At 50.4% G+C, this 26,245-nt stretch overlaps 3 protein-coding genes across 4 annotated transcripts in view; 1 reads left to right on the forward strand and 2 right to left on the reverse strand.

The window, feature by feature from the left end:
- zzef1 (zinc finger, ZZ-type with EF hand domain 1) overlaps positions 1-4,183 on the reverse strand; it is a 37,666-nt gene extending 33,483 nt beyond the window's left edge. The window contains 4 exon segments of the mRNA XM_077011782.1: positions 914-1,097; positions 1,688-1,882; positions 2,253-2,397; positions 3,638-4,183. Of these exon segments, the coding sequence (XP_076867897.1) occupies positions 914-1,097; positions 1,688-1,882; positions 2,253-2,397; positions 3,638-4,051 (938 nt within the window). The 5' untranslated portion in view covers positions 4,052-4,183.
- A 539-nt stretch (positions 4,184-4,722) lies between these two features.
- Positions 4,723-8,533, forward strand: cyb5d2 (cytochrome b5 domain containing 2). The gene is made up of 4 exons (XM_077011785.1): positions 4,723-5,165; positions 7,028-7,168; positions 7,363-7,549; positions 7,645-8,533. Exons 1-4 carry the CDS (start codon positions 4,889-4,891, stop codon positions 7,820-7,822), a joined length of 783 nt encoding a protein of 260 aa, XP_076867900.1. The 5' UTR covers positions 4,723-4,888; the 3' UTR covers positions 7,823-8,533.
- ankfy1 (ankyrin repeat and FYVE domain containing 1) lies at positions 8,482-25,994 on the reverse strand. 2 transcript variants are annotated; one of them, XM_077011783.1, is made up of 25 exons: positions 25,935-25,994; positions 23,610-23,814; positions 23,415-23,533; positions 23,100-23,235; positions 22,603-22,726; positions 16,813-16,962; positions 16,256-16,421; positions 15,876-16,080; positions 15,721-15,789; positions 15,387-15,586; positions 14,838-14,935; positions 14,411-14,621; positions 14,189-14,287; positions 13,898-14,051; positions 13,513-13,681; positions 13,280-13,398; positions 12,540-12,696; positions 11,880-12,080; positions 11,505-11,681; positions 10,948-11,095; positions 10,763-10,853; positions 10,472-10,596; positions 10,080-10,226; positions 9,835-9,925; positions 8,482-9,688 (listed from the first exon to the last, which is right to left on the reverse strand). In XM_077011783.1, the coding sequence occupies exons 1-25, from the start codon at positions 25,942-25,944 to the stop codon at positions 9,556-9,558; spliced, it is 3,504 nt and encodes a 1,167-aa protein (XP_076867898.1). In that variant the 5' UTR covers positions 25,945-25,994; the 3' UTR covers positions 8,482-9,555. The 2 variants fall into 2 exon arrangements, with proteins under 2 accessions (XP_076867898.1, XP_076867899.1); XM_077011784.1 differs by lacking the exon at positions 25,935-25,994 and adding an exon at positions 24,304-25,927.
- Positions 25,995-26,245: the final 251 nt, after the last annotated feature.

The raw sequence follows: 26,245 nt of genomic DNA on the forward strand, positions 1-26,245 counted from the left end.
CCAAGCAAAGCATTAGGGAAGCATTACATTCCACAGCAAATGATGTTTTTGAAGTTTGGTCAAAGGCCCGAATACCAGTGCAATTAAAGAAGCACGTTGTCCCTAAAATCGAAAACATTTACAAGGAATGGGAAAAGTTGAAGAAAAATAAAGAGAATAAAGCTAAGCGTTCAGATTATTTGAAACAAAAGGAAGACCAATGGAATGAAGGGTTAGAAGAACTATTCGATATTGCCCATGCCAACGCAACATCTTTTAATAAATAAGTAGAAATGCAATGACAGAAAATGGATATTTTTAATGCATGTAATAAGTAAATAAATGTGTACCAAGTAAATGAGTCATTATCACCAGTCTCCATCGGTTTTATGATTTTTTCCTATGTTAATGACTAAGAGCGCATAGTAAAATATGCCTTAAATTTCAATGACTGGTAGCGCCCAGTAAAAATGTTTTTTTCCCCTTGAAATTTTTACACATTTATTTTCTCACCAAAATGAACCATTTCAGTGGGTGGCCCACTGGAAAAAAAAAATAAAAAATTTTAACCCCAAATAAGAAACACCCTAACCACCACTCTCCTGTCTGGCTCTGAACCTGATTGGCTGATCCATCAGTCCTACAAGCTGGGACACACTAATGTGGTTCAGTGCCCAATACCAGACATGAGAGTGTGCAGCCAGTGTAGTGAATCAGGACATTCACACAGTATAATTACACAGTGCTTTACAGGTCAAATTATCACCACCGTTTACAGCTCTGATTCCCGCATGGCTCCCACTGTTCACTCCTACCTGCTAATCCCAACCATGAACACAATTAATGAGGTTTACTCTAAAGTCTATAACCCACAGAAGAAAGAGACACAGAAGCCAGTTGGCCAGAGAGTGAAGGGGGGGAGGAGCCAACATGCCTTATCCAATGGGAGCGTGCGCTGCCGTCCGACTGCCAGAAGGACACCGTCTCGCCGTTGGTCATCTTGGGTATGTCTGCGGCGTTGGACGAGACCTCGATGGAGCTGTAGCACTGGGAGATGACGCGTACGCGCTCAGCATCCGGGTCCTGACTCAGCTCGGCGCCGTAGCGGATGTCCAGGTCTGCAGGGGGGGGCAGAGAGGACGATGGTGATTAACCGTTAGGGATCAGAGGAGCAGGACAATTTCTGTAACGCTTAAAACTTAGTGAATCAGAAAAATGTGATCGCGGAGAGCATGAAGGAGACAACGGCCTTATCCATCAAAGCTGCACGTGAGCAAATCTGGTCAGAAAACGAGCACAATGACAGTTTCACTACTGAGCAATTTCATCTTTAGAGTCTGATCGTTCCGATATACTGCAACACTTGTACAGACGACATAATGGCCAGTTCACGAATGAGACGTGAAGTGCTTCGTCCATCATTCTGTGTGGTCAGTTCTGTACTTACTTGTACGCAGCTCTGCTAAACAGGGGTGATTAAGGCTAGTCTAGGCTATGTGGGAATGATTTTAGAATTAATGTGCGTCAACAAACTGATAAGAACGTGCTGAAGTCGGGCCTGTTAAACCACGGACGAACGGTCACGCCAGATCAACGCGACGGAGACCTGTGACCTGGACCCTTCTACTTCTGCTTCGACCAGACGTGAACAAAAACGTCGCCTGCACACGCCCTTTCAACCATACTCAAATGGGGATCGGGTAGCAACCTTTCTCCTTCTGTAGAAGGTATTCCAGGAAGTCCTGCAGGACAGAAGACCTCATGGTGCAGATGCTGTTGTAACCCTCGAGTGTGGGGAAGGGGACTGCACTGCTGGGGATGCGGTTTCTGTGGAGGAACTTCAAGATCTTGGAGGCGTGGGCCGCCAGCCTGTCTTTGGACTTGGAGAAGATATCCACGAAGCCTGCGAAAGAAACAGCAGAATTACACGAGGATGTAAAAGCCAGAGACGAAAAAAATTATTTAGACCAACCCCTTTTTGGACGATTCAAGCCAGCTAAATGAAAGGACTGAATCACCCTATAACACCGTGTTATGTTTATAAGTCAGTTTCCCACCCTTGAGGAAAACTAAATATTACTTATCAAGGACACACAATGAAGAGTGACGAACCCAGAGCCTGATCTTTCACTGAAAACCATCCTGATATCCTTAACAATACAACAACAGTTGTGGGACAGAAGTGCCCTTTAATGCTCTTGACGAGACTGTTGTCCTGGAATGGGTGGGAACCGGGTCTCCCTAGACCCAGCCCAAAAGACGTCCGGTCTTACCTGGCGTGAGAGAGCAGGCCTGTAGCTGCCTGGTCACGTGACTGAGCTCCCCCTGCAGGTTGGCGCCGTTACTGCTCTTCAGAGCCATGAGCATGCTCTCCACATCCACCACGCCGTCTCCTTCAGCATCAAACTGTCCAAACGCCTGAACACAAGAGAACACCAACGACTCAGAAAATACAGCATTACTGGAGCTTCTCTACTTTAATTACTGGAGGTGCTGTGGAAAAATATAAAGGTGCTGTGGAAGAAATATATTCTGAACCAGTTCAACATTCTAGTATGAATAAGTTTTGCACAGGGAAGAAACCAGTGTACCAGTGTCACTGATAAACAAAAACAACAACAACAACATAAGAACCACAGAAGAAAGGGCAGAAATCCATTTGCATGGGTGTGGTGAGCGGGGCCCTCCCAGTCCCTGAAACATGTTTTGCACAACCCGGTCAAAGTCTACTCGGTGTCAGTCTGACAGACACACACACACACACACACACACACACTTCAGTGTGCTGACTCACCAGGGGATGAGCAACACTGCATACAACAGGAGCGATGTCAGATATGTATATGTTTGTGTGTGTTGTGTGTGTGTGTGTGTTAGTGTCCAGATGCAGCAGGACACTAACAGGTTGCAAATAAACCCTGTGGTTGCTGGCATCACATTGTAGCGGCAAAGCAGGACTAATGACTTCATGCTTTAAAGCACTTATATCGTAGCCATTGGTCCCGACAGCTGGAATGTCTGGGGAGAAACCCATTGAAATGAGCCTTCTGGAGCTAACAGGGGCCAATTCCTTTATGTCTGATTAGAAGATTTTAGTGTGAGCCGCTCTCTCTGGAACCTGCTTTTTTTTTTTACAGGACCTCTGCTCGTGTTACGACTAGTTGATTTCAGATTGATGGATAAATGTCGTAAGTAGTACTGGAAAAGCCTTTGTATCACAACCTAAAAGTTCAGAATATTCCTCAATACATGCAAAACAAAAAACTATCACAGATGGTGTTTACTGGATCTAAGCTGTGAAGAACCCAGAATAAGTCAATAGTAAGTAAACATAGCCCCCCTACGAGGAGATACCCTGTGACTTCCATTTGGACAGGCAGGTTGAGTTTGGAGTTATTTTGTAACTGAGTCTACGACCCTTCAGGCGGCACCAGATCATTTAACTGCTTTGGCCGTTTGCTAGAGCTCTTTAACTTTAGTCAACTTTAGTTGGACAGGGCGAGCGATTAAATATCCCACATGTCAGTGTAGAAGAGCTACACACCGTCATTTAGAACTCGGAGAACTTAGTTTTATTCAAAGTGAACTTGGTGAGTAAGGCGCTGGCCGTGTTGTGTAGTAAGGGCCACGGCGGGGCGGGTGTGCTCGGTCTCGGTACCTCCTCGCTCTCCTCCCGGGGCGCGTCGCGGCTCTCCAGCATTTCGCAGAACTGCTCCAGAGTGACGGTCTCCTCCCCGCGGCCCAGCCGCTCCTCCAACCAGCGCACCAGGGCGCTCTCGTTCCGGGCCAGGGCCGACTCGGAAATGGCCACCATCGAATCGCTCATGCGGGCCGCCGCTTCCCTCAGCTTGACCTGCTCCATCAGGGCCTCCGGGGAGGGGAGTCCGTAGCTGGGTAGCGGGGGGTTGGCGGCTCCCCTCCCGCTCCTCCCCGGGACGGAGCCTCTGCCACCGCCTGCCCCGGTGCCAGTCACCGCAGAGGCCGGGCTGCCTTCTGCGAAGCCCGGGCTCTCGGTCTCAACGTCCTCCTCGTCGCCACTTCCAGCGCCGCCTCCGCTCTCCGCGTTCCCCATGGTGTCCGGTGGGTGTGGGTCCACTTACTCCCGTCGGGCCGTGTTCGGGTTCGTCTCGCAGCCCGTTCTGACAAGTGCGGATTGCTAAGCGGCTCCTGCGCTCCTTCACTACCGCATTGATGTGTCTGGGCTCGTGACGTCACACTCCACGGAAAACTTTGGCGCTCCGTCAAGGTCTGGAGCAGCACGCCCCCTCGTGGTCGCCTCCAGCATTACGTTCTTGTTTTTTATTCATATATTGTAGCCAGCTAAAAAAAACCTTTTCCAGGCTGATTTAAATCCCGAAATGGCATTAACTAAATGGCTCGTACTATATACTGTCAACTTTCATAGCAATGTGATATAAAAAAAAAAAACTTGTACCAGCTCTCATCCCTTTTTATATTTAATTTTAATATTTTTTTTTCTTCTTATATTTACTTCTTATTTACTTTACTTTTTTATTATAATTGTTTACTTTACTTTTTTACTTTTTATGTTATTTTAATATTGTATCTTTAATTTCTTTTAACATTTTCTTTCTGTCTTATCTCCTTTTTATGTTTCTTTTATTTATACTGTAAAGCACTTTGGGTTGCATGTATGTATGAAAGGTGCTATACAAATAAAGATTATTATTATTATTATTATTATCCCCCCCCCCCCCCCCCACTCCACTTGGACATGCGTACTACAAGCAGTCAAAAACCCGGAAGCGTACAGCGACGTTAGGTGTTGTTTATTTTCTTAAACGCTTTTGACTATCCGAAACGTTTCCATATTCAAGTAGTTTTCAAGTAGTTCTTTTGTTGTTGTTGTTTCCCTCACTGTCGTTATGCAGTCAACAGGGCGTTAAAAATGTTCAAATATCTTGTAGTCTTTGTTTCGGTGAGCTTGGCTGTATGGACGTTGCCGGAGTGGCTGACGGTGGCGCTGTACGGACGGAGCCTGGAGCTGCTGCAGCCGTGGACGGAGCGGCCATCAGTGGGCAGGCTGCTGAGCGAAGATCAGCTGTCACTTTATGATGGGAAGGAGAGCAGTAAAGGACTTTACCTTGCCATTCTAGGACAGGTGTTTGACGTTGAGAAGGGGCGTAAACATTACGGTCCAGATGGGGGTTATCGTTTCTTCTCAGGTAAAGTTAGACTGTGCTCCAGTAATAGTAGCTGGCCAGATATACACTCACGTGCCACTTTAGTAGGTACACGTTTTGCCTTAATCCATCGTGGCATAGATTCAACAAGGTACTGGAAACATTCCTCAGAGAGTCTGGTCCATATTGGCATGATAACATCACGCAGTTGCTGCAGATTTGTCGGCTGCACATCCATGAGGTGTATCTCCTGTTCCACCACATCCCAAAGGTGCTCTATTGGATTGAGATCTGGTGACTGTGGAGGCCATTTGAGTACAGTGAACTCATTGTGGTGTTCAAGAAACAAGTCTGAGATGATTCATGCTTTATGACATGGGGCGTTATCCTGCTGGAGGTAGCCATCAGAAGATGGGTACACTGTGGTCATAAAGGGATGGACATGGTCACCAACAATACTCGAGTAGGCTGTGGCATCGGCACAATGATCAACTGGTACTAATGGGCCCAAAGTGTTCCAGAAAAATACCCCCCACAACATTGCACCACCATCTCCAGCCTGAACCGGTGATACAAGGCAGGATGGATCCATACTTTCATGTTGTTGATGCCAAATTGAATGAGGCATTTGCGCCCACAGAACTGCCGCTCACTGGATATTTTCTCGATTGCAGACCATTCTCTGTAAACCATAGAGATGGTTGTGCTTGAAAATCCCAGTAGATCAGCAGTTTCTGAAACACTCAGACCAGCCCGTCTGGCACCAACAACCATGCCACGTTCAAAGTCACTTAAATCACCTTTCTTCCCCATTCTGATGCTCAGTTTGAACTGCAGCATGTCAACATGCCTAAATGCATTGAGTTGCTGCCAGGTGATTGTGTGATTCGACATTTGCGTTAATGACCAGTTGAAAAGGTGTATCTAATAAAGTGGCCGGTGAGTGTATATTCTGCGCTAATCTCTGAAATATGAGTGATTTGAGAACTCCACTACATATGGTTTAATTCCATACTATTGAAAATCGCAGAAGCTAGCTAAATATATCGGGCCCATTATGTGACTTCAAATCCGCCGAATAACCTAGTCAACGTCAGCTGGGACATTTCAGGTATGAACTAGCTAAAGTGTGGAATGAAAATGTATAGGCTACATATTGAATTAAAAGAAAGTGTTGGACTCTGCCAGAGCTGATAAATATGGAAGCCTATTTCCGCTTCTTGAAGAAATAGTAAGTCATAATAATGAAATACTAAGTCATAATAAGACTTAGTATCTTATTATGACTTAATATCTCATTAAAATGAAAGAGGAAGAATAAAAGTCCATACAAGTATCTCACAATTATCACTTACTACCTCATAACGAAGTACTAAGTCACAATTTTGAGATACTTATATGGACTGTTTTTTTTTTCATCAAGCGGTGAAAATAGGCTTCCATAGATAAAGGTACGTTTGCTAGCTGGCTGTTTTCTTGCTCATCTTTAGCCTAAAATCTTCCTTTCTGTTGTGCATAATGCGCATGTAATAGTGTCTCTGCAGGGCACTGTATAACATTTTCTGCGAATTTTAAACATTCCAGATTGTTTTTGCAGCATGACCATACTAATCGTGTAGGTATACTAAAAATTATAGAATGCAAATTTGCAATTGTAGGCAAAAAATTGTAGTATTTTATTTATTCATAGAGCTCTGGTTAGACTAATGCCAGTGGATACCTGACTTGGTACTTGCACATTTACATTGGAAATTGTGTATGTGTGATCAACTAACAAGACAGGCTATTCTAGACCATTCTGATTTTACCAGATTGTGTGTGTGTGTGTGGGGAAGGGAGGGGGTGTTATTGCCACAAAGTTGTCATTTGACACTTTGCTGAATTAGGTATTTGTGTATTTTCAGGAAGAGATGCATCAAGGTCCTTTGTGACAGGTGACTTTTCTGAGGTGGGGCTGTCAGATGATGTCTCAGATCTGTCTCCGTCTCAGATAGTGGCACTCTATGACTGGCTGACTTTCTATCAGAAGGAGTACACACCAGTAGGTAATGTCTGGAAACGTACACAGCCATATGTACAATCACTTTGAGTAAAGCGTACCATAAAAGGTTGCGATACCTACTGTCTTTCTGGTACCTGTGCCTGGTCTCAGATTCAATTTTATATTTAACCTTGCAATACATTTCAAATCCACAGATTAACCTCATCCTTCCCTCTCTTTGACCCTCTACGTGCCCAGGCAAGCTGATTGGCCGATTCTACACTGATAGGGCGGAGCCAACGGAAGCTCTCCGGCAGGCGGAGGCCTACTTGACTGAGGGCTTGAAACTGAAAACCCAAGCTGAGGAGGAGAACCGGGTCTATCCAGCCTGTAACTCAGAATGGGGCGCAGCTGCAGGGGGGCGCGTTTGGTGCTCGGAGAAAAGGTAAAACCCCCTGTCCACGGTGCAGTCACCGACACAGCCTGTTTGTTGGTGACATGGGGACCCATGTCGACTGCTATGTCATCGTCTTTCTGCAGTGGCGGTGTCCACAGAGACTGGACCGGAGTTCCAAGAATGCTCTTCTCACCTGCCACAGGGAAGACACGCTGTGTGTGTGTGCGACTAGACGATCAGACGCGCTCAAACAACCCCAATCTGCAGGGGTACAAGGGCTGTCCACCCCATGCGGAGTCATGCTTCCTTACCCAAGACTGAGCTGAGCAGAACTTAAGATGTACACACATACATGTGTGATATGTTGCTGGGTGCTGTGTTATTTGGAAGCGCTAACTTAGGCTTATAGTAACATTCAGATCCAGCCTGACAAAGTTTGATATTGGGAAAGCTAGTTACATGATCAATAATTAAGCTGTCAAAAGATTTTTTTACAATTATTTTTCAATTATGATTTCAGAAAATCCATTTTGAATCAGATTTTTTTTTTACCTCAGGAAATAAACCAAACTAAATGAAAATCTCTCCAAATTTGTAGGTAAACAACTTAAGAGAGTTAAGACAAGCAGTTTTTAATTGATTTTTTTAATTGTCTGATGGCCTTAATGTAAAGTTGTCCTCCCTTTCTTGAAAAGGATACTGGAGGAAGTGACAGGCTAGATATCTGAGCATACAGATACGATACAGTGTGCATAAAGGATTAAACAGAGGCGAGTTTTTAGGTTTGTCACATCGACAAAATCAAAACAAAAAAAAGCACAACCTGCATCTAAGTACAAAACAGTTGTAGTGATCAAAAATATCATACAATTAACTGTACAATTTAACAATACCTAGAACACATTGTAGACTGACCAACTCCAAGCGTCACATTTTCCTTTCAAAATAAATGTGTAAAAAAAAAAAGTTTTGATAAAGTGCAGCTATTTAGCGTTGCGAATGAAAATTTAAAACATGACCGATCAACTTGAGGTGACACCACACACACAAAATGCATAAAAAGGCCAGAGGAGATTAAATGGAAATGGAATGTATCTTTTGGTGATCAGAAGTAAATGAATCATGGTGACTGGTAAAATGTCATACATATGCATAGTAGTTAACCAATCACACTTCTGCACCTCAGAGCTCAATATCAGAGTTAATCACTTTCTGGCTTCATATGAAAAATTGTTATTTTTTTATTGGGTTAGAAAATGAGACTTGGCTTAGCCAACCATGAGTGTTTTATGAATATGTAAAAATGCTAATGGAATAATAAAAATAAGGTACGTTTAATGTTCTGATCTTTCAGTGATTAATGTTGATCATACAATACACCGACACACAGCCGAGATTAGGTCATATCTCGCTGAAATGCAGATGCCAAGGAGTTAACTATGTGCTCAATCACATCGGAGTCCTCCAGGCTGCTAATCTCGTCCCCAGACTGGAGAAGTCTTCAAACACACTAAAGGTATATGAATGCTCCTCGTTCTAGACCAAGAACCCCAGGCCTGTGAGATTAAGGCTTCAAACCATCTCTCAAGAAGACACCCAAACTAGCAGACACCTTGTTTACATCTCTTTATATCCAATCATCAATATCCCCAGTCAAGTGATGTTTAAGTTCGAGATGGATTTATGGGAAAGTGATGAATGACATTTCATCAGAGTCATCAAATTCATGTCAGCCTGCCCCAAACCCCTACCCATGGGCTCTTTTTCCATCAAACTAGTACAAAAACCTCCACCTCCACGTTTACTTTGATCCTTTGTAGATGTTGGTAATGTTACTAGAACATACACACATTGTAATGGATGTTTGTTTTATTTCCAGAAAATACTGTGACAGTAGTAATGGTTGTGGTCCATACATTTAGTCCATGTACTCTCACCTCCAGCCTCTCCATTGATTTCACGCTTCTCTTTCTTGTTCTCGGTCCCTCCACCTCGTATGGCGTCGCGTATGCCCACTGGTGCCCAGCTCTTCCACAGCACCCCCTGCTGGCCTGTTAGGACACTCCACCCAGAGTCAGCACGTCGAAGCAGATGTCGCACACGCGGACCGGCTTATTTAGGTCGAACTTGATGATGGGGATCTCTTTGATGGAGCACTTATGGCAGAGCAGGCGGCCACAGTGGCGGCTGGTGGTGGGTGGAGATGGGCGGAGGTTAGGTGGGGGAACATTCAAAGGGACTCGACAAACACACGGCAGAGGTTCAGAGGTAGAGACGTTCCAAGGTTTTCTGTATATCTGTAGACTGGATCAAAGGGCTGAGCGTGCACGTACCAGTGGTGCTTCCTCGTGGTCACCCCGAACTTGGCGGCACACTCGTAGCAGTTGGACCCATCACACCACGGGGGCTCTTTGGACAGCATATCTACAACACGCCACAACACGGTCTGAGACTCGCCGCTAACTCACGACACTCGGAGCGGGTCCTTGCGTACAAATCCAGTCCATTTTTACAGCTAACTATTCCAGGCCCGAGCTGAACTTCTTAAAACCCCGAATGAGCTTGTGGATCTCCTTACCAAGGAGGCGGAAGAGGAGCTGTTTGGTGGCCACTTGGTAGTTGAAGATGTTGATGCCCTGGTTGTTGTTGACACCCAGGCGAGCGCCTGACCTCACGATGGCTCGACACAGGTTAGCGTTGCCCTTCATGTAGGCCAGCAAGAGAACTGAGGGCGTCCGGGGGAATAAGCACATTAAGTATAAATGTCGTGTCAAGAAAAACCTTTTTTTTTTCTTTCCCACATCTACATATACTACTTTTCTACTGTACTTGTGTGGTATATTGTGCAAATATATATTGAGGGTGGATACATTAAACATGAACTAATTTATATTATAAATCTAAATGAAGTATACATAAATTATGAAACTATGTCTTGAAGAAAGCTCTCAGTGGAGAGCGAGCTCCAACCTGTGTTTCCATCATTGTCTGGCTTGTCCAGAGGATACTCTGGCATGCACTCCAAAAAGAGCTCAAAGATGGCCGCCGCGTTCTCTTTCCCATACTGCCCCAGCACGTGCATTGGAGACTGGCCCCTGAGGACAGCAACAGCGGTCAGCTGGATCAGACTGCGACCACAAGCAGCGGTTCTACCTTTTGCCCCCGCGTCACACAGAGCGGACGGAGGCCGAACGCCAGAGTCAGACATGAGGAGATAACTGACAGTAAAAGGCTGCGTTCCCACAATGTGAGGACTCCTACCTGAGATTGTAGGCCTCCGCATCGATGTTGGACTCCGTGAGAAGTGTGCGCACATTGTTGAGACGCCCCTGCATTACTGCTAGGTGGAGAGCTAAGACCAAGACAGACAAACATGTCACACGTGCCAAACGACCAACGCCATGGGCTGTGTTCAATTATCTCACGTTAGCACTCTGTTAGCGTACCGTTGTTGCCGTTCTCGTCGACGGCGGTGAAATCGACGCCGTTCTCCAGAAGCACCGAGCCGATGGTGGCCAGGTCCTGCTGCGCGGCCAGGTGGAGCGCTGTCTGACGGTGTTTGGTGAGCTCGTTCACTTTGGCGCCTGCTAAGAGCTAAACACGCACACACAACGTCAATCAACCATGCACTAAAAAATTGACCAGCAATTCAATTATCTGACCACAAGATTATGTAGCAGTCCCAAACACCCATAACACAAATAACTGCGAGAACAAACAGCTTTACAAAAGCATTGTGTGATTTTACAGCTTGTATCACATGTCCATTATAAATCATTTAAATAAATGTATTACATGGAATGATTTAAACCTGAAATGAAAAGTAACTGCTGGGACAAAACAACCATCTGTTTACCAAACAACTGCTGATGCCAGAAATTATTAAAAATCGGACGGACTGAATTATAAATAAGACGACAATGTCTGGGAAGGCTGCTGGCTGCCCCATTTTCTACTAACTATATTCATGGCCACGCCCCCAGCACGTGGCCCCGCCCCTCACCAGGTTGCGGACGATGATCTCGGAGCCAGCCTGCACGGCGAGGTGTAGTGGTGTGAGCTTGGCCGCGTCCTGCACCCGTGAGTTGACGTTGGCCTGCACGCTGATGAGGAAGAGCACGCTCTCAATGTCTGAGCTCTGTACAGCTACGTGGAGGAAGTTCCTCCCCTTGTTGTCCACCTGAGGAGGAAGTGGGGGGAGGGGAAACGTCATCATTCTTTCCTTTGGTCTCCAAAGAGCCAAGATCGCTAAAACAGCTGCATGGGGTGGTGGGTGGACCAGTGGAGTGGCCGAAATCTGGGTTGGAAAAATACTGCCCTGGCCACCTCAAACCTGAATTCTTCACGCCCCTCCCACCACCGCACGCCCCGCCCACACCTGCTCTGCAGCGCCGGGCTCCCTCTTCAGGATGGCCTCGGCTGCCTTGTTGTTCTTGTGGCTCATGGCGCAGGCGAAGGGCGTGGCGCCCTGCCGGTCCCGCAGGCTCAGCCGGATGTCCGGGTGGGAGATGAGCAGCTGGATGATGACGCTGTGCTGGTTGCTGATGGCCACGTGGATGGGGGCACGACCCTCAGAGTCCTGCGTTCAGAAGGACATGGATGGGGTTCAGGAGGAGTCTGGTATGCAGCTATAAGCCTACTGTATGGTGGCTGAGACGGGCAAGACAAGTTTACATTTTATGGGGGGAAAAAAAGACAAACCAACAAAAAAAAAAAACCTACTGGTAAAAAGTATTACACATCTAAATTTGTTTGTTTGTACTAATTTTGCTTCCTCAAATGTAGATTTGCTCTTCTCGGCCACTGTTATATTCTCTCCTGTTAGCTACCATGTAAACACAGGACCAATGCAAAAAACCAAGAAAATACATTTTACTTTTTATTTTGCTTTCTGAACCTGAACTGCTTAAGTCAGCTAAGGTAGCTGTCAAATCACTTTTAGTAGCAAAAAAAGTCCTCAAAGGAAATAAAGGAATTACTTTATTTGCTGAAGTTCTAAAATCACCAGTGCAGAAAAAGGTTGAGTGAATGTTCCCACCTGCGCGTTGACGTTGGCACCAAACTCTAAGAGGCACTGCACCGTGTCCTCCAGGCCCCAACAGGAGGCCAGGTGCAGGGGGCTCTGGCCATCACGCGCCTCCTCATCCCCCTCCCCGCTGGGCCCTGGCCTCCGCGGGCTGTTCACATCGCAGCCACTGAGAGTCACACACACACACACACACACACACACACACAAAGCAAAACCCACAGGCGAGATGTGGTTGGTGAGGTGGGGCTTCATGAACCTCCATAGCCAATGACAATAAGACAGCAACACAGCAGTGCAGAATTTGCATAGGCACCATCAGATGTGTACAAATGAAAGAGATGTTAAGGACCAAAACCCCAGACATAAAGCCTGAGGTCATCCTCCGGTTATCCTGAGGTTATTATCACACCAGCTACAGTCATGTCAGATCTACTGTGCATAAAATTCTTCCTTTGCTCTGGATTTAACACCACATATGCAGTCTATGGTACCACAAAAAAAAAACAACATGTGTGAGACCAAAAGAGATCGTTTTGTGTTCTTCGCTGTCGCAGCTGAAATCTGAGCCAGAACTGCGCACAACCTGACTGCAGCTCCCAGGACAAATTCACTTTAAGCCTGGATGGATTCCCTCTGATGAAGGTTCACGCCTTGGACACGCCAATCAGGAAGTTGTACATTTAAAACCAGCATGCTGGTAGCAGGCCGAGTCAGTGAGAGCTACAGCAGACGGAGGGCCGGGTGCGCACCTGCGGATGAGGAAGCAGGCGGAGACCTCGTTGTTCTCGTCGATGGCTCTGTGCAGCAGGGTCTGCTGACAGCCCCCGGGCCCCGAGCTCCAGCACGTGGCGTCACAGCCGTGCCTGACCTAGCAGGCAGAATACGGGGGATGAGATTTGCATCGTGGAGAGAAAAAAACAGCAATGCAGGGGTAAAAAAAGTCATTCAGGGGCAACAGCAAAAGGCCCTAAGCACTCCTCACCAGCGTGGAGGCGATATCCTCCAGGCCGTTTTCCAGGGCGAGCCACAGAGGAGGGTCACCCTTCTCATCCACCACAGACATGTCTGCTCCTCTTGTGCAAATGGCATCCACCACCAGGGGGAGCTGGTTGCTGATAGCCAGTTGTAAGGCTGTCTGGCCTTCCTGTGTCCTGAGGGAGCAGGGGTATCTTTAAAAGGTGGCACCTACAACTGGCATCGAACCTCTGACCGCAGCCATGAGGATGTTCGCCCACGTCCATAAACCTTTGATACGCATGATTCACAAGACCATGGCTGTTATAACTTAGGTTCAGTGCGTGTTCAAACACACTACACTGGTGATGTACAGGCCATAATCCTCACTGATGCTGAAGGAGAACGCATACCTGACGTTGATGTCCGCCTGGTGCTCCAGCAGGAAGAGGGCGCTCTTGCTGTCCTGTCTCTTGATGGCCATGTGTAGGAGAGTCTGGCCGTCCGACATGGTGTCGTTGATGGCCGCTCCGGACCCCAGGAGCTGAGCAGCGATGATGTGCATCCCTGACAACCCACACAAGCATTCAGTAAATGCAGCAGTAACCTTGCAGTGGAACGACATTTTAAAACCTGGGTCTTCTGAACAAAGCCCAGTTACCACAAAGAGCTCAAAGCGAGCAGAAGCTGCCGGGCCACGGTACCTGTCCAGAGCGCGAGGCCGAGCACGGTCTGGTCCATGGAGTCTTTGAGGCTGAAGTCTGGGATGATCTGCAGGTTGTTGGTGGCGTGAAGAGCATTGGCTGGGGGAGAAGGAAACGACGGACATCTTAACAACGCGCCAACTCTGGGACGACAGCTCACACAACTTGCGGCCACTTCTGCGAGGCGTTACCGGGCGACCTCTCCGGTCCGCCGGGCCCTACCCTTCTGCTCCAGTATGACGGACACCACGTCCGGGTGGTTGTGGGCGATGGCCATGTGCAGCGGGCTCTGCGAGGACACGCCGTGGCCACGGTCCCCGCCGTCGGGCGGGGCGCTCTGGGTCTGCAGGTTGGGGTTGGCGCCCTGCTGCAGGAGCTCCGCCGTCAGGCCGGCCAGGCCGCAGCGACAGGCCGTGTGGAGGGGCGTCTCGCCCTGGTGGTGGAGACATCAGGTCAAGCCCACACTCTGACCCTCTGGACTGGACTCATTATGAGTATACAACAACGGGGAGAGGGAACAGGGAGAAAACTCGCAAAAGATACTTAATGATGACCTGAGCTTAAGGAACACTGGCCTCCAGACACTCGAATGCGTAATAATCACCATACTGGTGAGGAGAAACAGCAGGTGTCCTCAGAAAACACTCACCCATTTATTGGTGTGGTTGACCTTCGCCCCGTGGGTGGCCAGGAAGATGGCAGCTGCTTCACTGCCAGCAAGGGCTGCCCGCTGCATGAGGCAGCTTCCTAAAGCAAAGGCCTGCCACTGTTACCAGTGCAACAAGAAAGTACCATACTGTATCCCACTGGTTGCTATTAACATGTTTTCCCATGCTGCCCTCCTCATGCCATAGCAATTTTGCCGTGCAACCTTTTCCCAGAGCATTAAATGTCAGATGAATAGGATTATAGGTTCATGGGTTCATGGAAGCAGCTTTGGCCATGGAGTGGTCTAGGGACTCTTTGTGCCCTGCACTGGAGCCATGACCCAGGCCACGCCTATTTTTAGAACTTCAACGGCTACGGCTTTGAAATAGCACAGCTACAGAATCAATCGCCCAGTAAACCAATCTCTCATATTCTCTAACGTCACCCTGTGGTGGCTCTTTATGTAACAGCCATACATCGTTGGAGGCCTGAATCAAAGACGATAATCTCTAGGGTGTGGGCAGCTGTTTGAGGAGTCCTTCTACGATACCTGAGGCATCGGGATTGTCCGGGTCACTCCCCCTCTGTATGAGTCGCGCCGCAAAGCTATTCTCATCGAACGAGGTGCCGTTGACCACGGGCACGTCGTCCTCAAAGGGGTTAACGGAGGGGTCAGAGGCCACGGTGATGTACTGAAGGGCCAGCCACAGGGCCGTGCTGCCCTCATGGTCCTTCAGCTCCAGGTCCAGTCTGAACAGGAAGGGACATGACAGGAAGTCGTCAGTAAAAACAGCACAGATGCTCAGAGCCGTTTTATTGTTCGTGTAAACAAGTAGTCGTCACAATTGGATTCAGTTATCTAGGAAAAGATTTCAGGCTCTCACTGTTTGCATTGCAAAAGCTGGTTGAACACTGGTTCATTTCCTGAAACCACAGCCTCGTGCAAAGGTGTTCTGAAAAGATGGAAATAAGGCAAGAATCAATAACTGTTTTCGAGGAAAAATAAACGACAAATCGGAATTGGAACTACGTTACCCACCGTCCCCTGCTGTTCTGCATGTTGGGGTTGGCACCAGTGTGAAGCAGGGCCTCAGCTATGCGGGCCATGCCACTCATCACAGTGCTGCTGTGTTTCTTGGGGCTGAAGGAGCAGACGAGGTGTAGTGGCGTCTCCACAGCGCCGACTGTGGCCGCGTTCACCTGGGCCGAATGTCGGATCAGGAACGTGGACGCAAACTCGTCTCCTGGAGCGGGAAATTCACGCACGTTGAGAGGGTTACGCCAAGGTGACGAAGGTGCTCACAGTTTAGAGGCAGTGGTGTAAACGTAAGGACAACGCAAACGTGTTTTGGATTTGGGATTTCTCTTCAGCAAGCAACTTGCGGCGTGAAGCTTCTAGGAGGCCACAGCACCCCCTACCTCTCTGGATGGCCTTGTGCAGGAGGCTCCAGCCACTCTGGTCCACCATGTCCACATCTGCCTTGTTGTTTACTAGTGTAGTGGCGATACTTTCCAGCTTCCTGGACAGGGCCAGGTCCAGAGCCAGGTCCCCGTTATTATCCAGCTCATTCAGCTTCCCTGGCAACTGAGAGAGCCCAGGAGATATTTACACGTGTCCGTTACAGCTTCTCCGCCATTTTATTCTACTACTGTACTATAGGACATCAAGCCTGAAGCCGAAGGATGAAGTTAACATGACCAGAAATGTTTTATAGCTTTAACATTTGTGATAAAAATGGATTAACATATATATCAAAAAACCTGAAATCACCAAGACAGAGTCATGCATTTCCTTCATGCATATTCATAACCTCATAAATTTATATTCATAAAAATCATACATACTTAATTTTTCACATTCATATTCATGAGCTTCATCAGACAGTATAAAGTGTACACAAGTGCGTGAAGGAGAATCAACAATCTGAGTGACCTCTGCAACAGTCTGCTGTCAGTGGTTTGATTATCCGGTGTACCTGAGCGTCCATCTCTATAAGGTAGAGGAAGACCACGTCCTCCCGCTCCACCTTGATGGCTTTGTGGAGGGGGAACTCAGTCTTTGACTTGATCATCTTGTACAACAGCTGGGCACTCATGGTACTGAAGTCCTCCTTCCTGAGGTCATCCTGTGACAGAGGAGGGAGATAGAATGAGCTGACATTAATCACAGGGTGGGTGGAGCACAGGACACATGAGCCTGCACGAATATATTTCCATCTTATTTCAGTCAGGACGCCCTCGCAAGCCCAGACGCATCATTATACCATCTTCCCTCTGTTGGACAGTCATCGTTTATACTGCACGTCCCTTGTGTCCCCAAAGCCCAAAGTGTAGGCGATCGGCTTTTGAGTTTAAAGCAACAGAGTGAGAGTGGGCCAGGGAGAAGAGTGCAGGGTGGTCCAGGGAGAAGAGTGCAGGGTGGTCCAGGGAGAAGAGTGCAGGGTGGGCCAGGGAGAAGAGTGCAGGGTGGGCCAGGGAGAAGAGTGAGAGTGGGCCAGGGAGAAGAGTGCAGGGTGGTCCAGGGAGAAGAGTGCAGGGTGGTCCAGGGAGAAGAGTGCAGGGTGGTCCAGGGAGAAGAGTGAGAGTGGGCCAGGGAGAAGAGTGCAGGGTGGGCCAGGGAGAAGAGTGCAGGGTGGGCCAGGGAGAAGAGTGAGAGTGGGCCAGGGAGAAGAGTGCAGGGTGGGCCAGGGAGAAGAGTGCAGGGTGGGCCAGGGAGAAGAGTGCAGGGTGGGCCAGGGAGAAGAGTGCAGGGTGGGCCAGGGAGAAGAGTGCAGGGTGGTCCAGGGAGAAGAGTGAGGGTGGGCCAGGGAGAAGAGTGAGGGTGGGCCAGGGAGAAGAGTGAGGGTGGGCCAGGGAGAAGAGTGCAGGGTGGTCCAGGGAGAAGAGTGCAGGGTGGGCCAGGGAGAAGAGTGCAGGGTGGGCCAGGGAGAAGAGTGCAGGGTGGGCCAGGGAGAAGAGTGCAGGGTGGTCCAGGGAGAAGAGTGCAGGGTGGGCCAGGGAGAAGAGTGCAGGGTGGGCCAGGGAGAAGAGTGCAGGGTGGTCCAGGGAGAAGAGTGCAGGGTGGGCCAGGGAGAAGAGTGCAGGGTGGTCCAGGGAGAAGAGTGAGGGTGGGCCAGGGAGAAGAGTGCAGGGTGGGCCAGGGAGAAGAGTGCAGGGTGGTCCAGGGAGAAGAGTGCAGGGTGGTCCAGGGAGAAGAGTGCAGGGTGGGCCAGGGAGAAGAGTGCAGGGTGGTCCAGGGAGAAGAGTGCAGGGTGGGCCAGGGAGAAGAGTGCAGGGTGGTCCAGGGAGAAGAGTGCAGGGTGGTCCAGGGAGAAGAGTGCAGGGTGGGCCAGGGAGAAGAGTGCAGGGTGGGCCAGGGAGAAGAGTGCAGGGTGGGCCAGGGAGAAGAGTGCAGGGTGGTCCAGGGAGAAGAGTGAGGGTGGGCCAGGGAGAAGAGTGCAGGGTGGGCCAGGGAGAAGAGTGAGGGTGGGCGAGGGAGAAGAGTGAGAGTGGGCCAGGGAGAAGAGTGCAGGGTGGTCCAGGGAGAAGAGTGCAGGGTGGGCCAGGGAGAAGAGTGCAGGGTGGGCCAGGGAGAAGAGTGCAGGGTGGGCCAGGGAGAAGAGTGAGGGTGGGCCAGGGAGAAGAGTGCAGGGTGGGCCAGGGAGAAGAGTGCAGGGTGGGCCAGGGAGAAGAGTGCAGGGTGGGCCAGGGAGAAGAGTGAGAGTGGGCCAGGGAGAAGAGTGCGGGTGGTCCAGGGAGAAGAGTGCAGGGTGGGCCAGGGAGAAGAGTGAGGGTGGTCCAGGGAGAAGAGTGCAGGGTGGTCCAGGGAGAAGAGTGCAGGGTGGTCCAGGGAGAAGAGTGCAGGGTGGTCCAGGGAGAAGAGTGCAGGGTGGTCCAGGGAGAAGAGTGCAGGGTGGTCCAGGGAGAAGAGTGCAGGGTGGGCCAGGGAGAAGAGTGCAGGGTGGTCCAGGGAGAAGAGTGAGGGTGGGCCAGGGAGAAGAGTGCAGGGTGGGCCAGGGAGAAGAGTGCAGGGTGGTCCAGGGAGAAGAGTGAGGGTGGGCCAGGGAGAAGAGTGCAGGGTGGGCCAGGGAGAAGAGTGCAGGGTGGGCCAGGGAGAAGAGTGCAGGGTGGTCCAGGGAGAAGAGTGCAGGGTGGGCCAGGGAGAAGAGTGCAGGGTGGGCCAGGGAGAAGAGTGCAGGGTGGTCCAGGGAGAAGAGTGCAGGGTGGGCCAGGGAGAAGAGTGCAGGGTGGGCCAGGGAGAAGAGTGCAGGGTGGTCCAGGGAGAAGAGTGAGGGTGGGCCAGGGAGAAGAGTGCAGGGTGGGCCAGGGAGAAGAGTGAGGGTGGGCGAGGGAGAAGAGTGAGAGTGGGCCAGGGAGAAGAGTGCAGGGTGGTCCAGGGAGAAGAGTGCAGGGTGGGCCAGGGAGAAGAGTGAGGGTGGGCCAGGGAGAAGAGTGCAGGGTGGGCCAGGGAGAAGAGTGAGGGTGGGCCAGGGAGAAGAGTGCAGGGTGGGCCAGGGAGAAGAGTGCAGGGTGGTCCAGGGAGAAGAGTGCAGGGTGGGCCAGGGAGAAGAGTGAGGGTGGGCCAGGGAGAAGAGTGCAGGGTGGTCCAGGGAGAAGAGTGCAGGGTGGTCCAGGGAGAAGAGTGCAGGGTGGTCCAGGGAGAAGAGTGCAGGGTGGTCCAGGGAGAAGAGTGCAGGGTGGTCCAGGGAGAAGAGTGCAGGGTGGTCCAGGGAGAAGAGTGCAGGGTGGTCCAGGGAGAAGAGTGCAGGGTGGTCCAGGGAGAAGAGTGCAGGGTGGTCCAGGGAGAAGAGTGCAGGGTGGGCCAGGGAGAAGAGTGCAGGGTGGGCCAGGGAGAAGAGTGCAGGGTGGGCCAGGGAGAAGAGTGCAGGGTGGGCCAGGGAGAAGAGTGCAGGGTGGGCCAGGGAGAAGAGTGCAGGGTGGGCCAGGGAGAAGAGTGAGGGTGGGCCAGGGAGAAGAGTGAGGGTGGGCCAGGGAGAAGAGTGAGGGTGGGCCAGGGAGAAGAGTGAGGGTGGGCCAGGGAGAAGAGTGCAGGGTGGGCCAGGGAGAAGAGTGAGGGTGGGCCAGGGAGAAGAGTGCAGGGTGGTCCAGGGAGAAGAGTGCAGGGTGGTCCAGGGAGAAGAGTGCAGGGTGGTCCAGGGAGAAGAGTGCAGGGTGGGCCAGGGAGAAGAGTGCAGGGTGGTCCAGGGAGAAGAGTGCAGGGTGGGCCAGGGAGAAGAGTGCAGGGTGGTCCAGGGAGAAGAGTGCAGGGTGGTCCAGGGAGAAGAGTGCAGGGTGGTCCAGGGAGAAGAGTGCAGGGTGGTCCAGGGAGAAGAGTGCAGGGTGGTCCAGGGAGAAGAGTGCAGGGTGGTCCAGGGAGAAGAGTGCAGGGTGGTCCAGGGAGAAGAGTGCAGGGTGGTCCCAGGGGCATTAATTGGGGCTGGGCATCAAGGACAGTTCTAGGACAGTTCTTCAGAACAGCAGGGGGGATCTTACTGTGGGCCACTGTCTCACACAAACAACATGAATATTTAAAGGGAAAATCTGTGAGAATCGAAAAGATAATGACTGTGCTGGGGATAAATAAAAAAAAGAGTTGTTATCCTGTCCTGGCTATAAAGATACAATCCTGAGAAACAACTGAAATGAAAATGGAACTAATGAGAGGGCTGCCAAGATGTTTTTGTTCACAATCAAAGTGGCCGTGGGACACACACACGGACAAACACTGCCTAACTATCAAAATAACCTGTTCCCAAGAGTAAAGCATGGTGGTGGGAATGTCAAGATCTGGGGCTGCTTTTCTGCCTGTGGAGCAGGACAAATCCATATAGTTAAAGAAGCCTTGAATTCTGTGGGGTACCAGATCATTCTTTAACAGAACATAATGTCATTTGTTAAGCTAAACACAGACCATGGGGGAGGGGGTGGAGGTTTCCAAATATCACAAAACATTTAAGCAATTCTTTCAAAAACCGCACAGGAGAAAGATGATTTGTGTTTTGGATTTGCTATGTCAAAGTCTGGATCCAACTGAAATGGTGTGAGTGGGCCTGAAGCAGGAAGTTCCTGTCAGACACTGCTGCGACCTCCCTTGGTACAGGAGACAGGAGACTGATCAGGGAGTGCAGGAGACATTTACTCCAGGTTAGTGTTGCTTAAGGAGACGCCACAAGCTACTGGCTCAACGGGTTTGCTACACTCTTCATTTATGTTAATGTCGTCCTGTGCCTACAATTCACCTACATCAGAACGGACCAATGACTAATCATTACACCAAGACAGAAACTAACACAGCCAAGGAAGCAGTAAACTTATATTGTATAAGGACCTTATAAAACAAGGACCAGCCCTTCAGGGTTTCCACATGTTCGAGGGATCAGGGGTGTGCTGGACGGGCCCGGGTCTCTACCATCCCAGTGTCGTTACCATCATTCAGCCTACTGAAGACAAAACCATGATGCTTGATGTAGTAAATGATACTGGTCTTTACAAGGTAATTCATGCTGCGTTACCCAGGTGTTACAATCCAGGTGTTACAATCCAGGTGTTACAATCCAGGTGTTACAAAGGAAATCCAACAAAGGCTTTACAGTGACTGGAAACGAAGGCTTGAGTAGCATCAGACAGGAAAACATAGCAACGTTTCCCCGGAGATGGCTAGAGATGCCTGGGGGCTGAGGGGCAGGAGGTGGAGACTGGTGGAGGGGCAGGAGGTGGAGACTGGTGGAGGTGGAGACTGGTGGAGGGGCAGGAGGTGGAGGCTGGTGGAGGGGCAGGAGGTGGAGGCTGGTGGAGGGGCAGGAGGTGGAGACTGGTGGAGGGGCAGGAGGTGGAGACTGGTGGAGGGGAAGGAGGTGGAGACTGGTGGAGGGGAAGGAGGTGGAGACTGGTGGAGGGGCAGGAGGTGGAGGCTGGTGGAGGGGCAGGAGGTGGAGACTGGTGGAGGGGCAGGAGGTGGAGACTGGTGGAGGGGAAGGAGGTGGAGACTGGTGGAGGGGCAGGAGGTGGAGACTGGTGGAGGGGCAGGAGGTGGAGACTGGTGGAGGGGAAGGAGGTGGAGACTGGTGGAGGGGCAGGAGGTGGAGACTGGTGGAGGGGCAGGAGGTGGAGACTGGTGGAGGGGCAGGAGGTGGAGGGGCAGGAGGTGGAGAGTGGTGGAGGGGCAGGAGGTGGAGGGGCAGGAGGGGGAGGGGCAGGAGGGGGAGACTGGTGGAGGGGCAGGAGGTGGAGACTGGTGGAGGGGCAGGAGGTGGAGGGGCAGGAGGGGGAGACTGGTGGAGGGGCAGGAGGTGGAGGCTGGTGGAGGGGCAGGAGGTGGAGGGGCAGGAGGTGGAGGGGCAGGAGGTGGAGACTGGTGGAGGGGCAGGAGGTGGAGGCTGGTGGAGGGGCAGGAGGTGGAGGGGCAGGAGGGGGAGACTGGTGGAGGGGCAGGAGGTGGAGGCTGGTGGAGGGGCAGGAGGTGGAGGGGCAGGAGGTGGAGGGGCAGGAGGTGGAGACTGGTGGAGGGGCAGGAGGTGGAGACTGGTGGAGGTGGAGACTGGTGGAGGGGCAGGAGGTGGAGGCTGGTGGAGGGGCAGGAGGTGGAGGCTGGTGGAGGGGCAGGAGGTGGAGGGGCAGGAGGTGGAGGGGCAGGAGGTGGAGACTGGTGGAGGGGCAGGAGGTGGAGACTGGTGGAGGGGCAGGAGGTGGAGACTGGTGGAGGGGCAGGAGGTGGAGACTGGTGGAGGGGCAGGAGGTGGAGACTGGTGGAGGGGCAGGAGGTGGAGGCTGGTGGAGGACTGACTCACCCAGTGGCTGGCGATGATTTCCCCACAGTAATTCATCAGCGTGGTGGCGTCCAGCTCCTCGGCTGTCTGGTAGAACCTGATGCAGTTCCTCACGTTGACGGAGGACATCACTCCCTTCTCACACCTACACGCAGACAGGGGAACACGCTCTTAGAAGCTGAGGGAGAAAGAAACATCTAGGACTGTGGTCATTTAAAGAGCACGATGTGCAGATGTGATGTGTTCAACTGTACTCAAAAACATTCGTTTTCAGTATGTAACATGAGAATCTGATGAACTACAATTACAAATTCAGTTGTGCGTGCTCATGCACACACACATGCGGCACGCACACACACACACACACACACACACACACACACACACCTGCCTCAGTACAGCAGACAATGCAAAGCTGCAACACTGAGTTTTCCCCCTGCCTCCTGAAACACCTGCTTGGTCCTGACCCCGCCCCGTGACACCTGCCTCACTAAGGCCCCGCCCAATGACCCGCCCACCTCTCTCGCAGGAGGTGGAGCTGGAAACGGTTGGCCAGCTTCATGAGGTCAATGAGAAAGATGTCGTCTTCACACATCTCCAGCTCGTCCGTGTAGGCCCAGCGCAGCATCGCCATGGCGACCTCTGGCTTGGCCTCTGAGCGCAGCGCCGTTGGTCGGTGATGGAGGAAGTGAATCGAGAACACAGGCAGCCAAAGAGAAGGAGGCTTTCAATGCACGTCATTGTCCAATACCGCGTCCTCTCACGCTGCGTGGGCAGGACAGCTGCCTCATCGCCAAATATGGAATGCTGAGAAAAGCCCCGCCCACTCTCACCTGATAGGTCGAGCTCCGAGACGGAGGCCAGGTTGGCCAGGCTCCAGACGTCGCTGCGGGCCGCCAGCACGAACTTGTGCGCACTGAACCACTCTCGCCCGACCTTCACCCTCAGGTCACTGCAACATGGGGCCACAGCTGAGGACTCGCACCTCCACAACTACAACTACCACGACTACATCTCCCAGAACCCACCTGTACTGCTCCTGCCGGTACAGATCGGCCACGATGGTCAGCAGGCGGCTGATGAAGGAGTCGCCGGACTGGGAGGGCGAGCCTCGGCCGGAGGCCTGAGCGGCCAGCACGGAGCACCTCCTCTCCGTCTCCACCAGCTTGTGCTGCATCTTGACGTACTCCTGCCGGAGCAGGCACAGGTGCTTCTGCAGCTTCTGCACCTCCTCTGTGGAGGGAGCGCAGGGGTGGAGGGCAGGGAGGGGAGGGGGGAGGGACGCCAAGTGAGAGGGGTTAACCATCGGCAGTGAGGTGGGGGGCGGACAGGTCGGAGGTGAGAGGGCATGGGTGACGACACCTGAAAGGATGCAAATTGAAGAGAAACGGAGGAGAACAGAAACGGCAAAAAGTAATAGAAAGACCAGAAACAGGGTAAGTGAGGAATGAGTGAGTCAACACACACACACACACACACAGGTGTAGAATAAGTGCCAGGAATAGATCAAGAGAAGGAGGGGAAAACAACAGGGACAGCCCAAGGTAAGAGAGAAACTATGACTAAACTGCTGAGAGAGCAGCCTGGTTGCAAACTACTTCCTGAGAACAGACACATTTACTGTGTGCAAGGCCTAAGGGCCGGTTACATGGGATTCTGTTTTGCTGCTGTAATTGCATTTCCCAAACATGATTAAGACACAGGAATGCAAACACAACACACCTTCTTTCCCAAGATTTGTGCGTAACTCTTTAACGGCTTTCCCCTTAAAGCTTTTGTCTGAACTTGTGCGTGTGTGTGTGTGGTGAAAAGAAAAACAACATGGCAGTCGGACCACATCCTGAATGGATCCTCTTCCCTCGTGCCAGAAGACCTGGGATTTGACCGCTTAGTGCAGACTCTGCACCTACCGCAGTTTCCTTCCTCTTTTCTGTCCAGAGTGTGTCGGTGTGCGCTACTCATTCCCCAGAATGCTGAGGAGACACTTGGCCTTTGCCCTGCTCTGACCCTATAACCACCTGACTTGGTCTACAAGGACGATAAACGGTGTGAAAGGGAAAAACATATATAAAGAACTTTAGCGTTAGGGAAACGATCACAAAACATTACCACGGCCATTCCAATTACAGAGTAATAGACTCTGAGCAATAGTATCAACAATCCATTAAAACTGTGTGAAAACAGATTAAAAGGATTAGCCTTTTATACTTTATGTGAGGCGCTGTTTTAGTTCTGTGCCAAACCCTGTAAGCAATGTAGTTAGCAGACCTGTTCCTTCAGAGATCATTAGGCACCATAAAGCATTTTAAAAGCATGGCAGCCTATGGCAGCCTGCAGAGTACAATGACATGATTTTGCAACCAGCACGCAGACTGAAGCCCAAACATTCAAAGTAACGGACAACCACAATACTTCACACTATAATTTTGAAGATGCGCCATAAAACGCTTACTTTTAATTGTGCTAATTATGATTAAATGTGTTGGGATTTTTGTGCTTATCATACGCCATTTAAAGTACTACCCAACAGCATAAGACGTTACATTAAAGGAAAACGTTAGAGACTATGAGATTACCAGCAGACCTGTTTGGACACATACGTTTAGATAAAGGAACCCGCAATAAAAGTGCAAAAACATTTAAGACAGCGCATCTTTTATTGCACGCTAATCAAACCTAGTCGTTAGCTGCACCAGTCTTTTTAATAGTTTATATTAATTGCAGGTCTAAGTGGATAAACGATCTGCCGCCACAAACTTGTCACATGACCGCATCACACATCAATTCCCAGACATGTCCAGTACTCGGAGGTTTAGACCTCGTTGAGTTTCGGCGCTTTTCTAACGTCTTTGCAACGCAACAGTCACCGGTGTCCGGTACTCGGTGATCCCACAACCAATACAAGTACAGCCAGAGACAACAAAACAGGCAGCGGCAATACCGTTAGGTTCCCTGAAAACAATTGTTGATTCCAGCCTAATTTAACGTTGAGCAACAAGGCCAACAGAGTCACCCCGCGGGCTCGAACAACCCCGAGAGTTTTTATTCTGCATTTCTGCCGGTGACTACAACCACCCGGCGGACGGAGCCCCACCACCGCCCTGCCCACCACCTTCCCCACACAGTCCACTTAGCTCGGTTAGCCTACTAGCTCTCCTCGCTAGGTAGACTTGGGGAAGGGGGATAAAACGCTAAATAAACCCGGTCAACGCCATGATAAATGTATATTTTTTAATTTAGGTCAAAACATTTCGCAAATGCATGTACAGAAGCACCTGTCCATGCCAACAAGCAATTTGCTCCACATATAAAACAAAAAGGGCGTGAAAATATGCAAGTAATCATTTTCATACCGTCCGCCATGTTCGATCCGTGGCTGGTCGTGTACTATCGCGAGAGGATGGAGAAACGTGAGGATGATTCTGGGAGGAGCCAGATATTTAATCTGCATAATATAATTTATGGAGTAGATCATTAAACCTGTAACACCGTTAACTATTATTGGCAAACATAGGCTTAATGATTGGATTCGTCATTAATATTAAGTGATGAATATGAAATTTATGTACATTTAAACAAAGCTCTGCACAGTACTGTATAGTAATTTATTATATGCATGTACACCCAGGCACTCCAGATAGCCAGAATTGATGGATATCCACAT

Source organism: Brachyhypopomus gauderio, chromosome 7 (assembly GCF_052324685.1).
Source record: "Brachyhypopomus gauderio isolate BG-103 chromosome 7, BGAUD_0.2, whole genome shotgun sequence".
In the NCBI taxonomy this organism is placed as follows: Eukaryota; Metazoa; Chordata; class Actinopteri; order Gymnotiformes; family Hypopomidae; genus Brachyhypopomus; species Brachyhypopomus gauderio.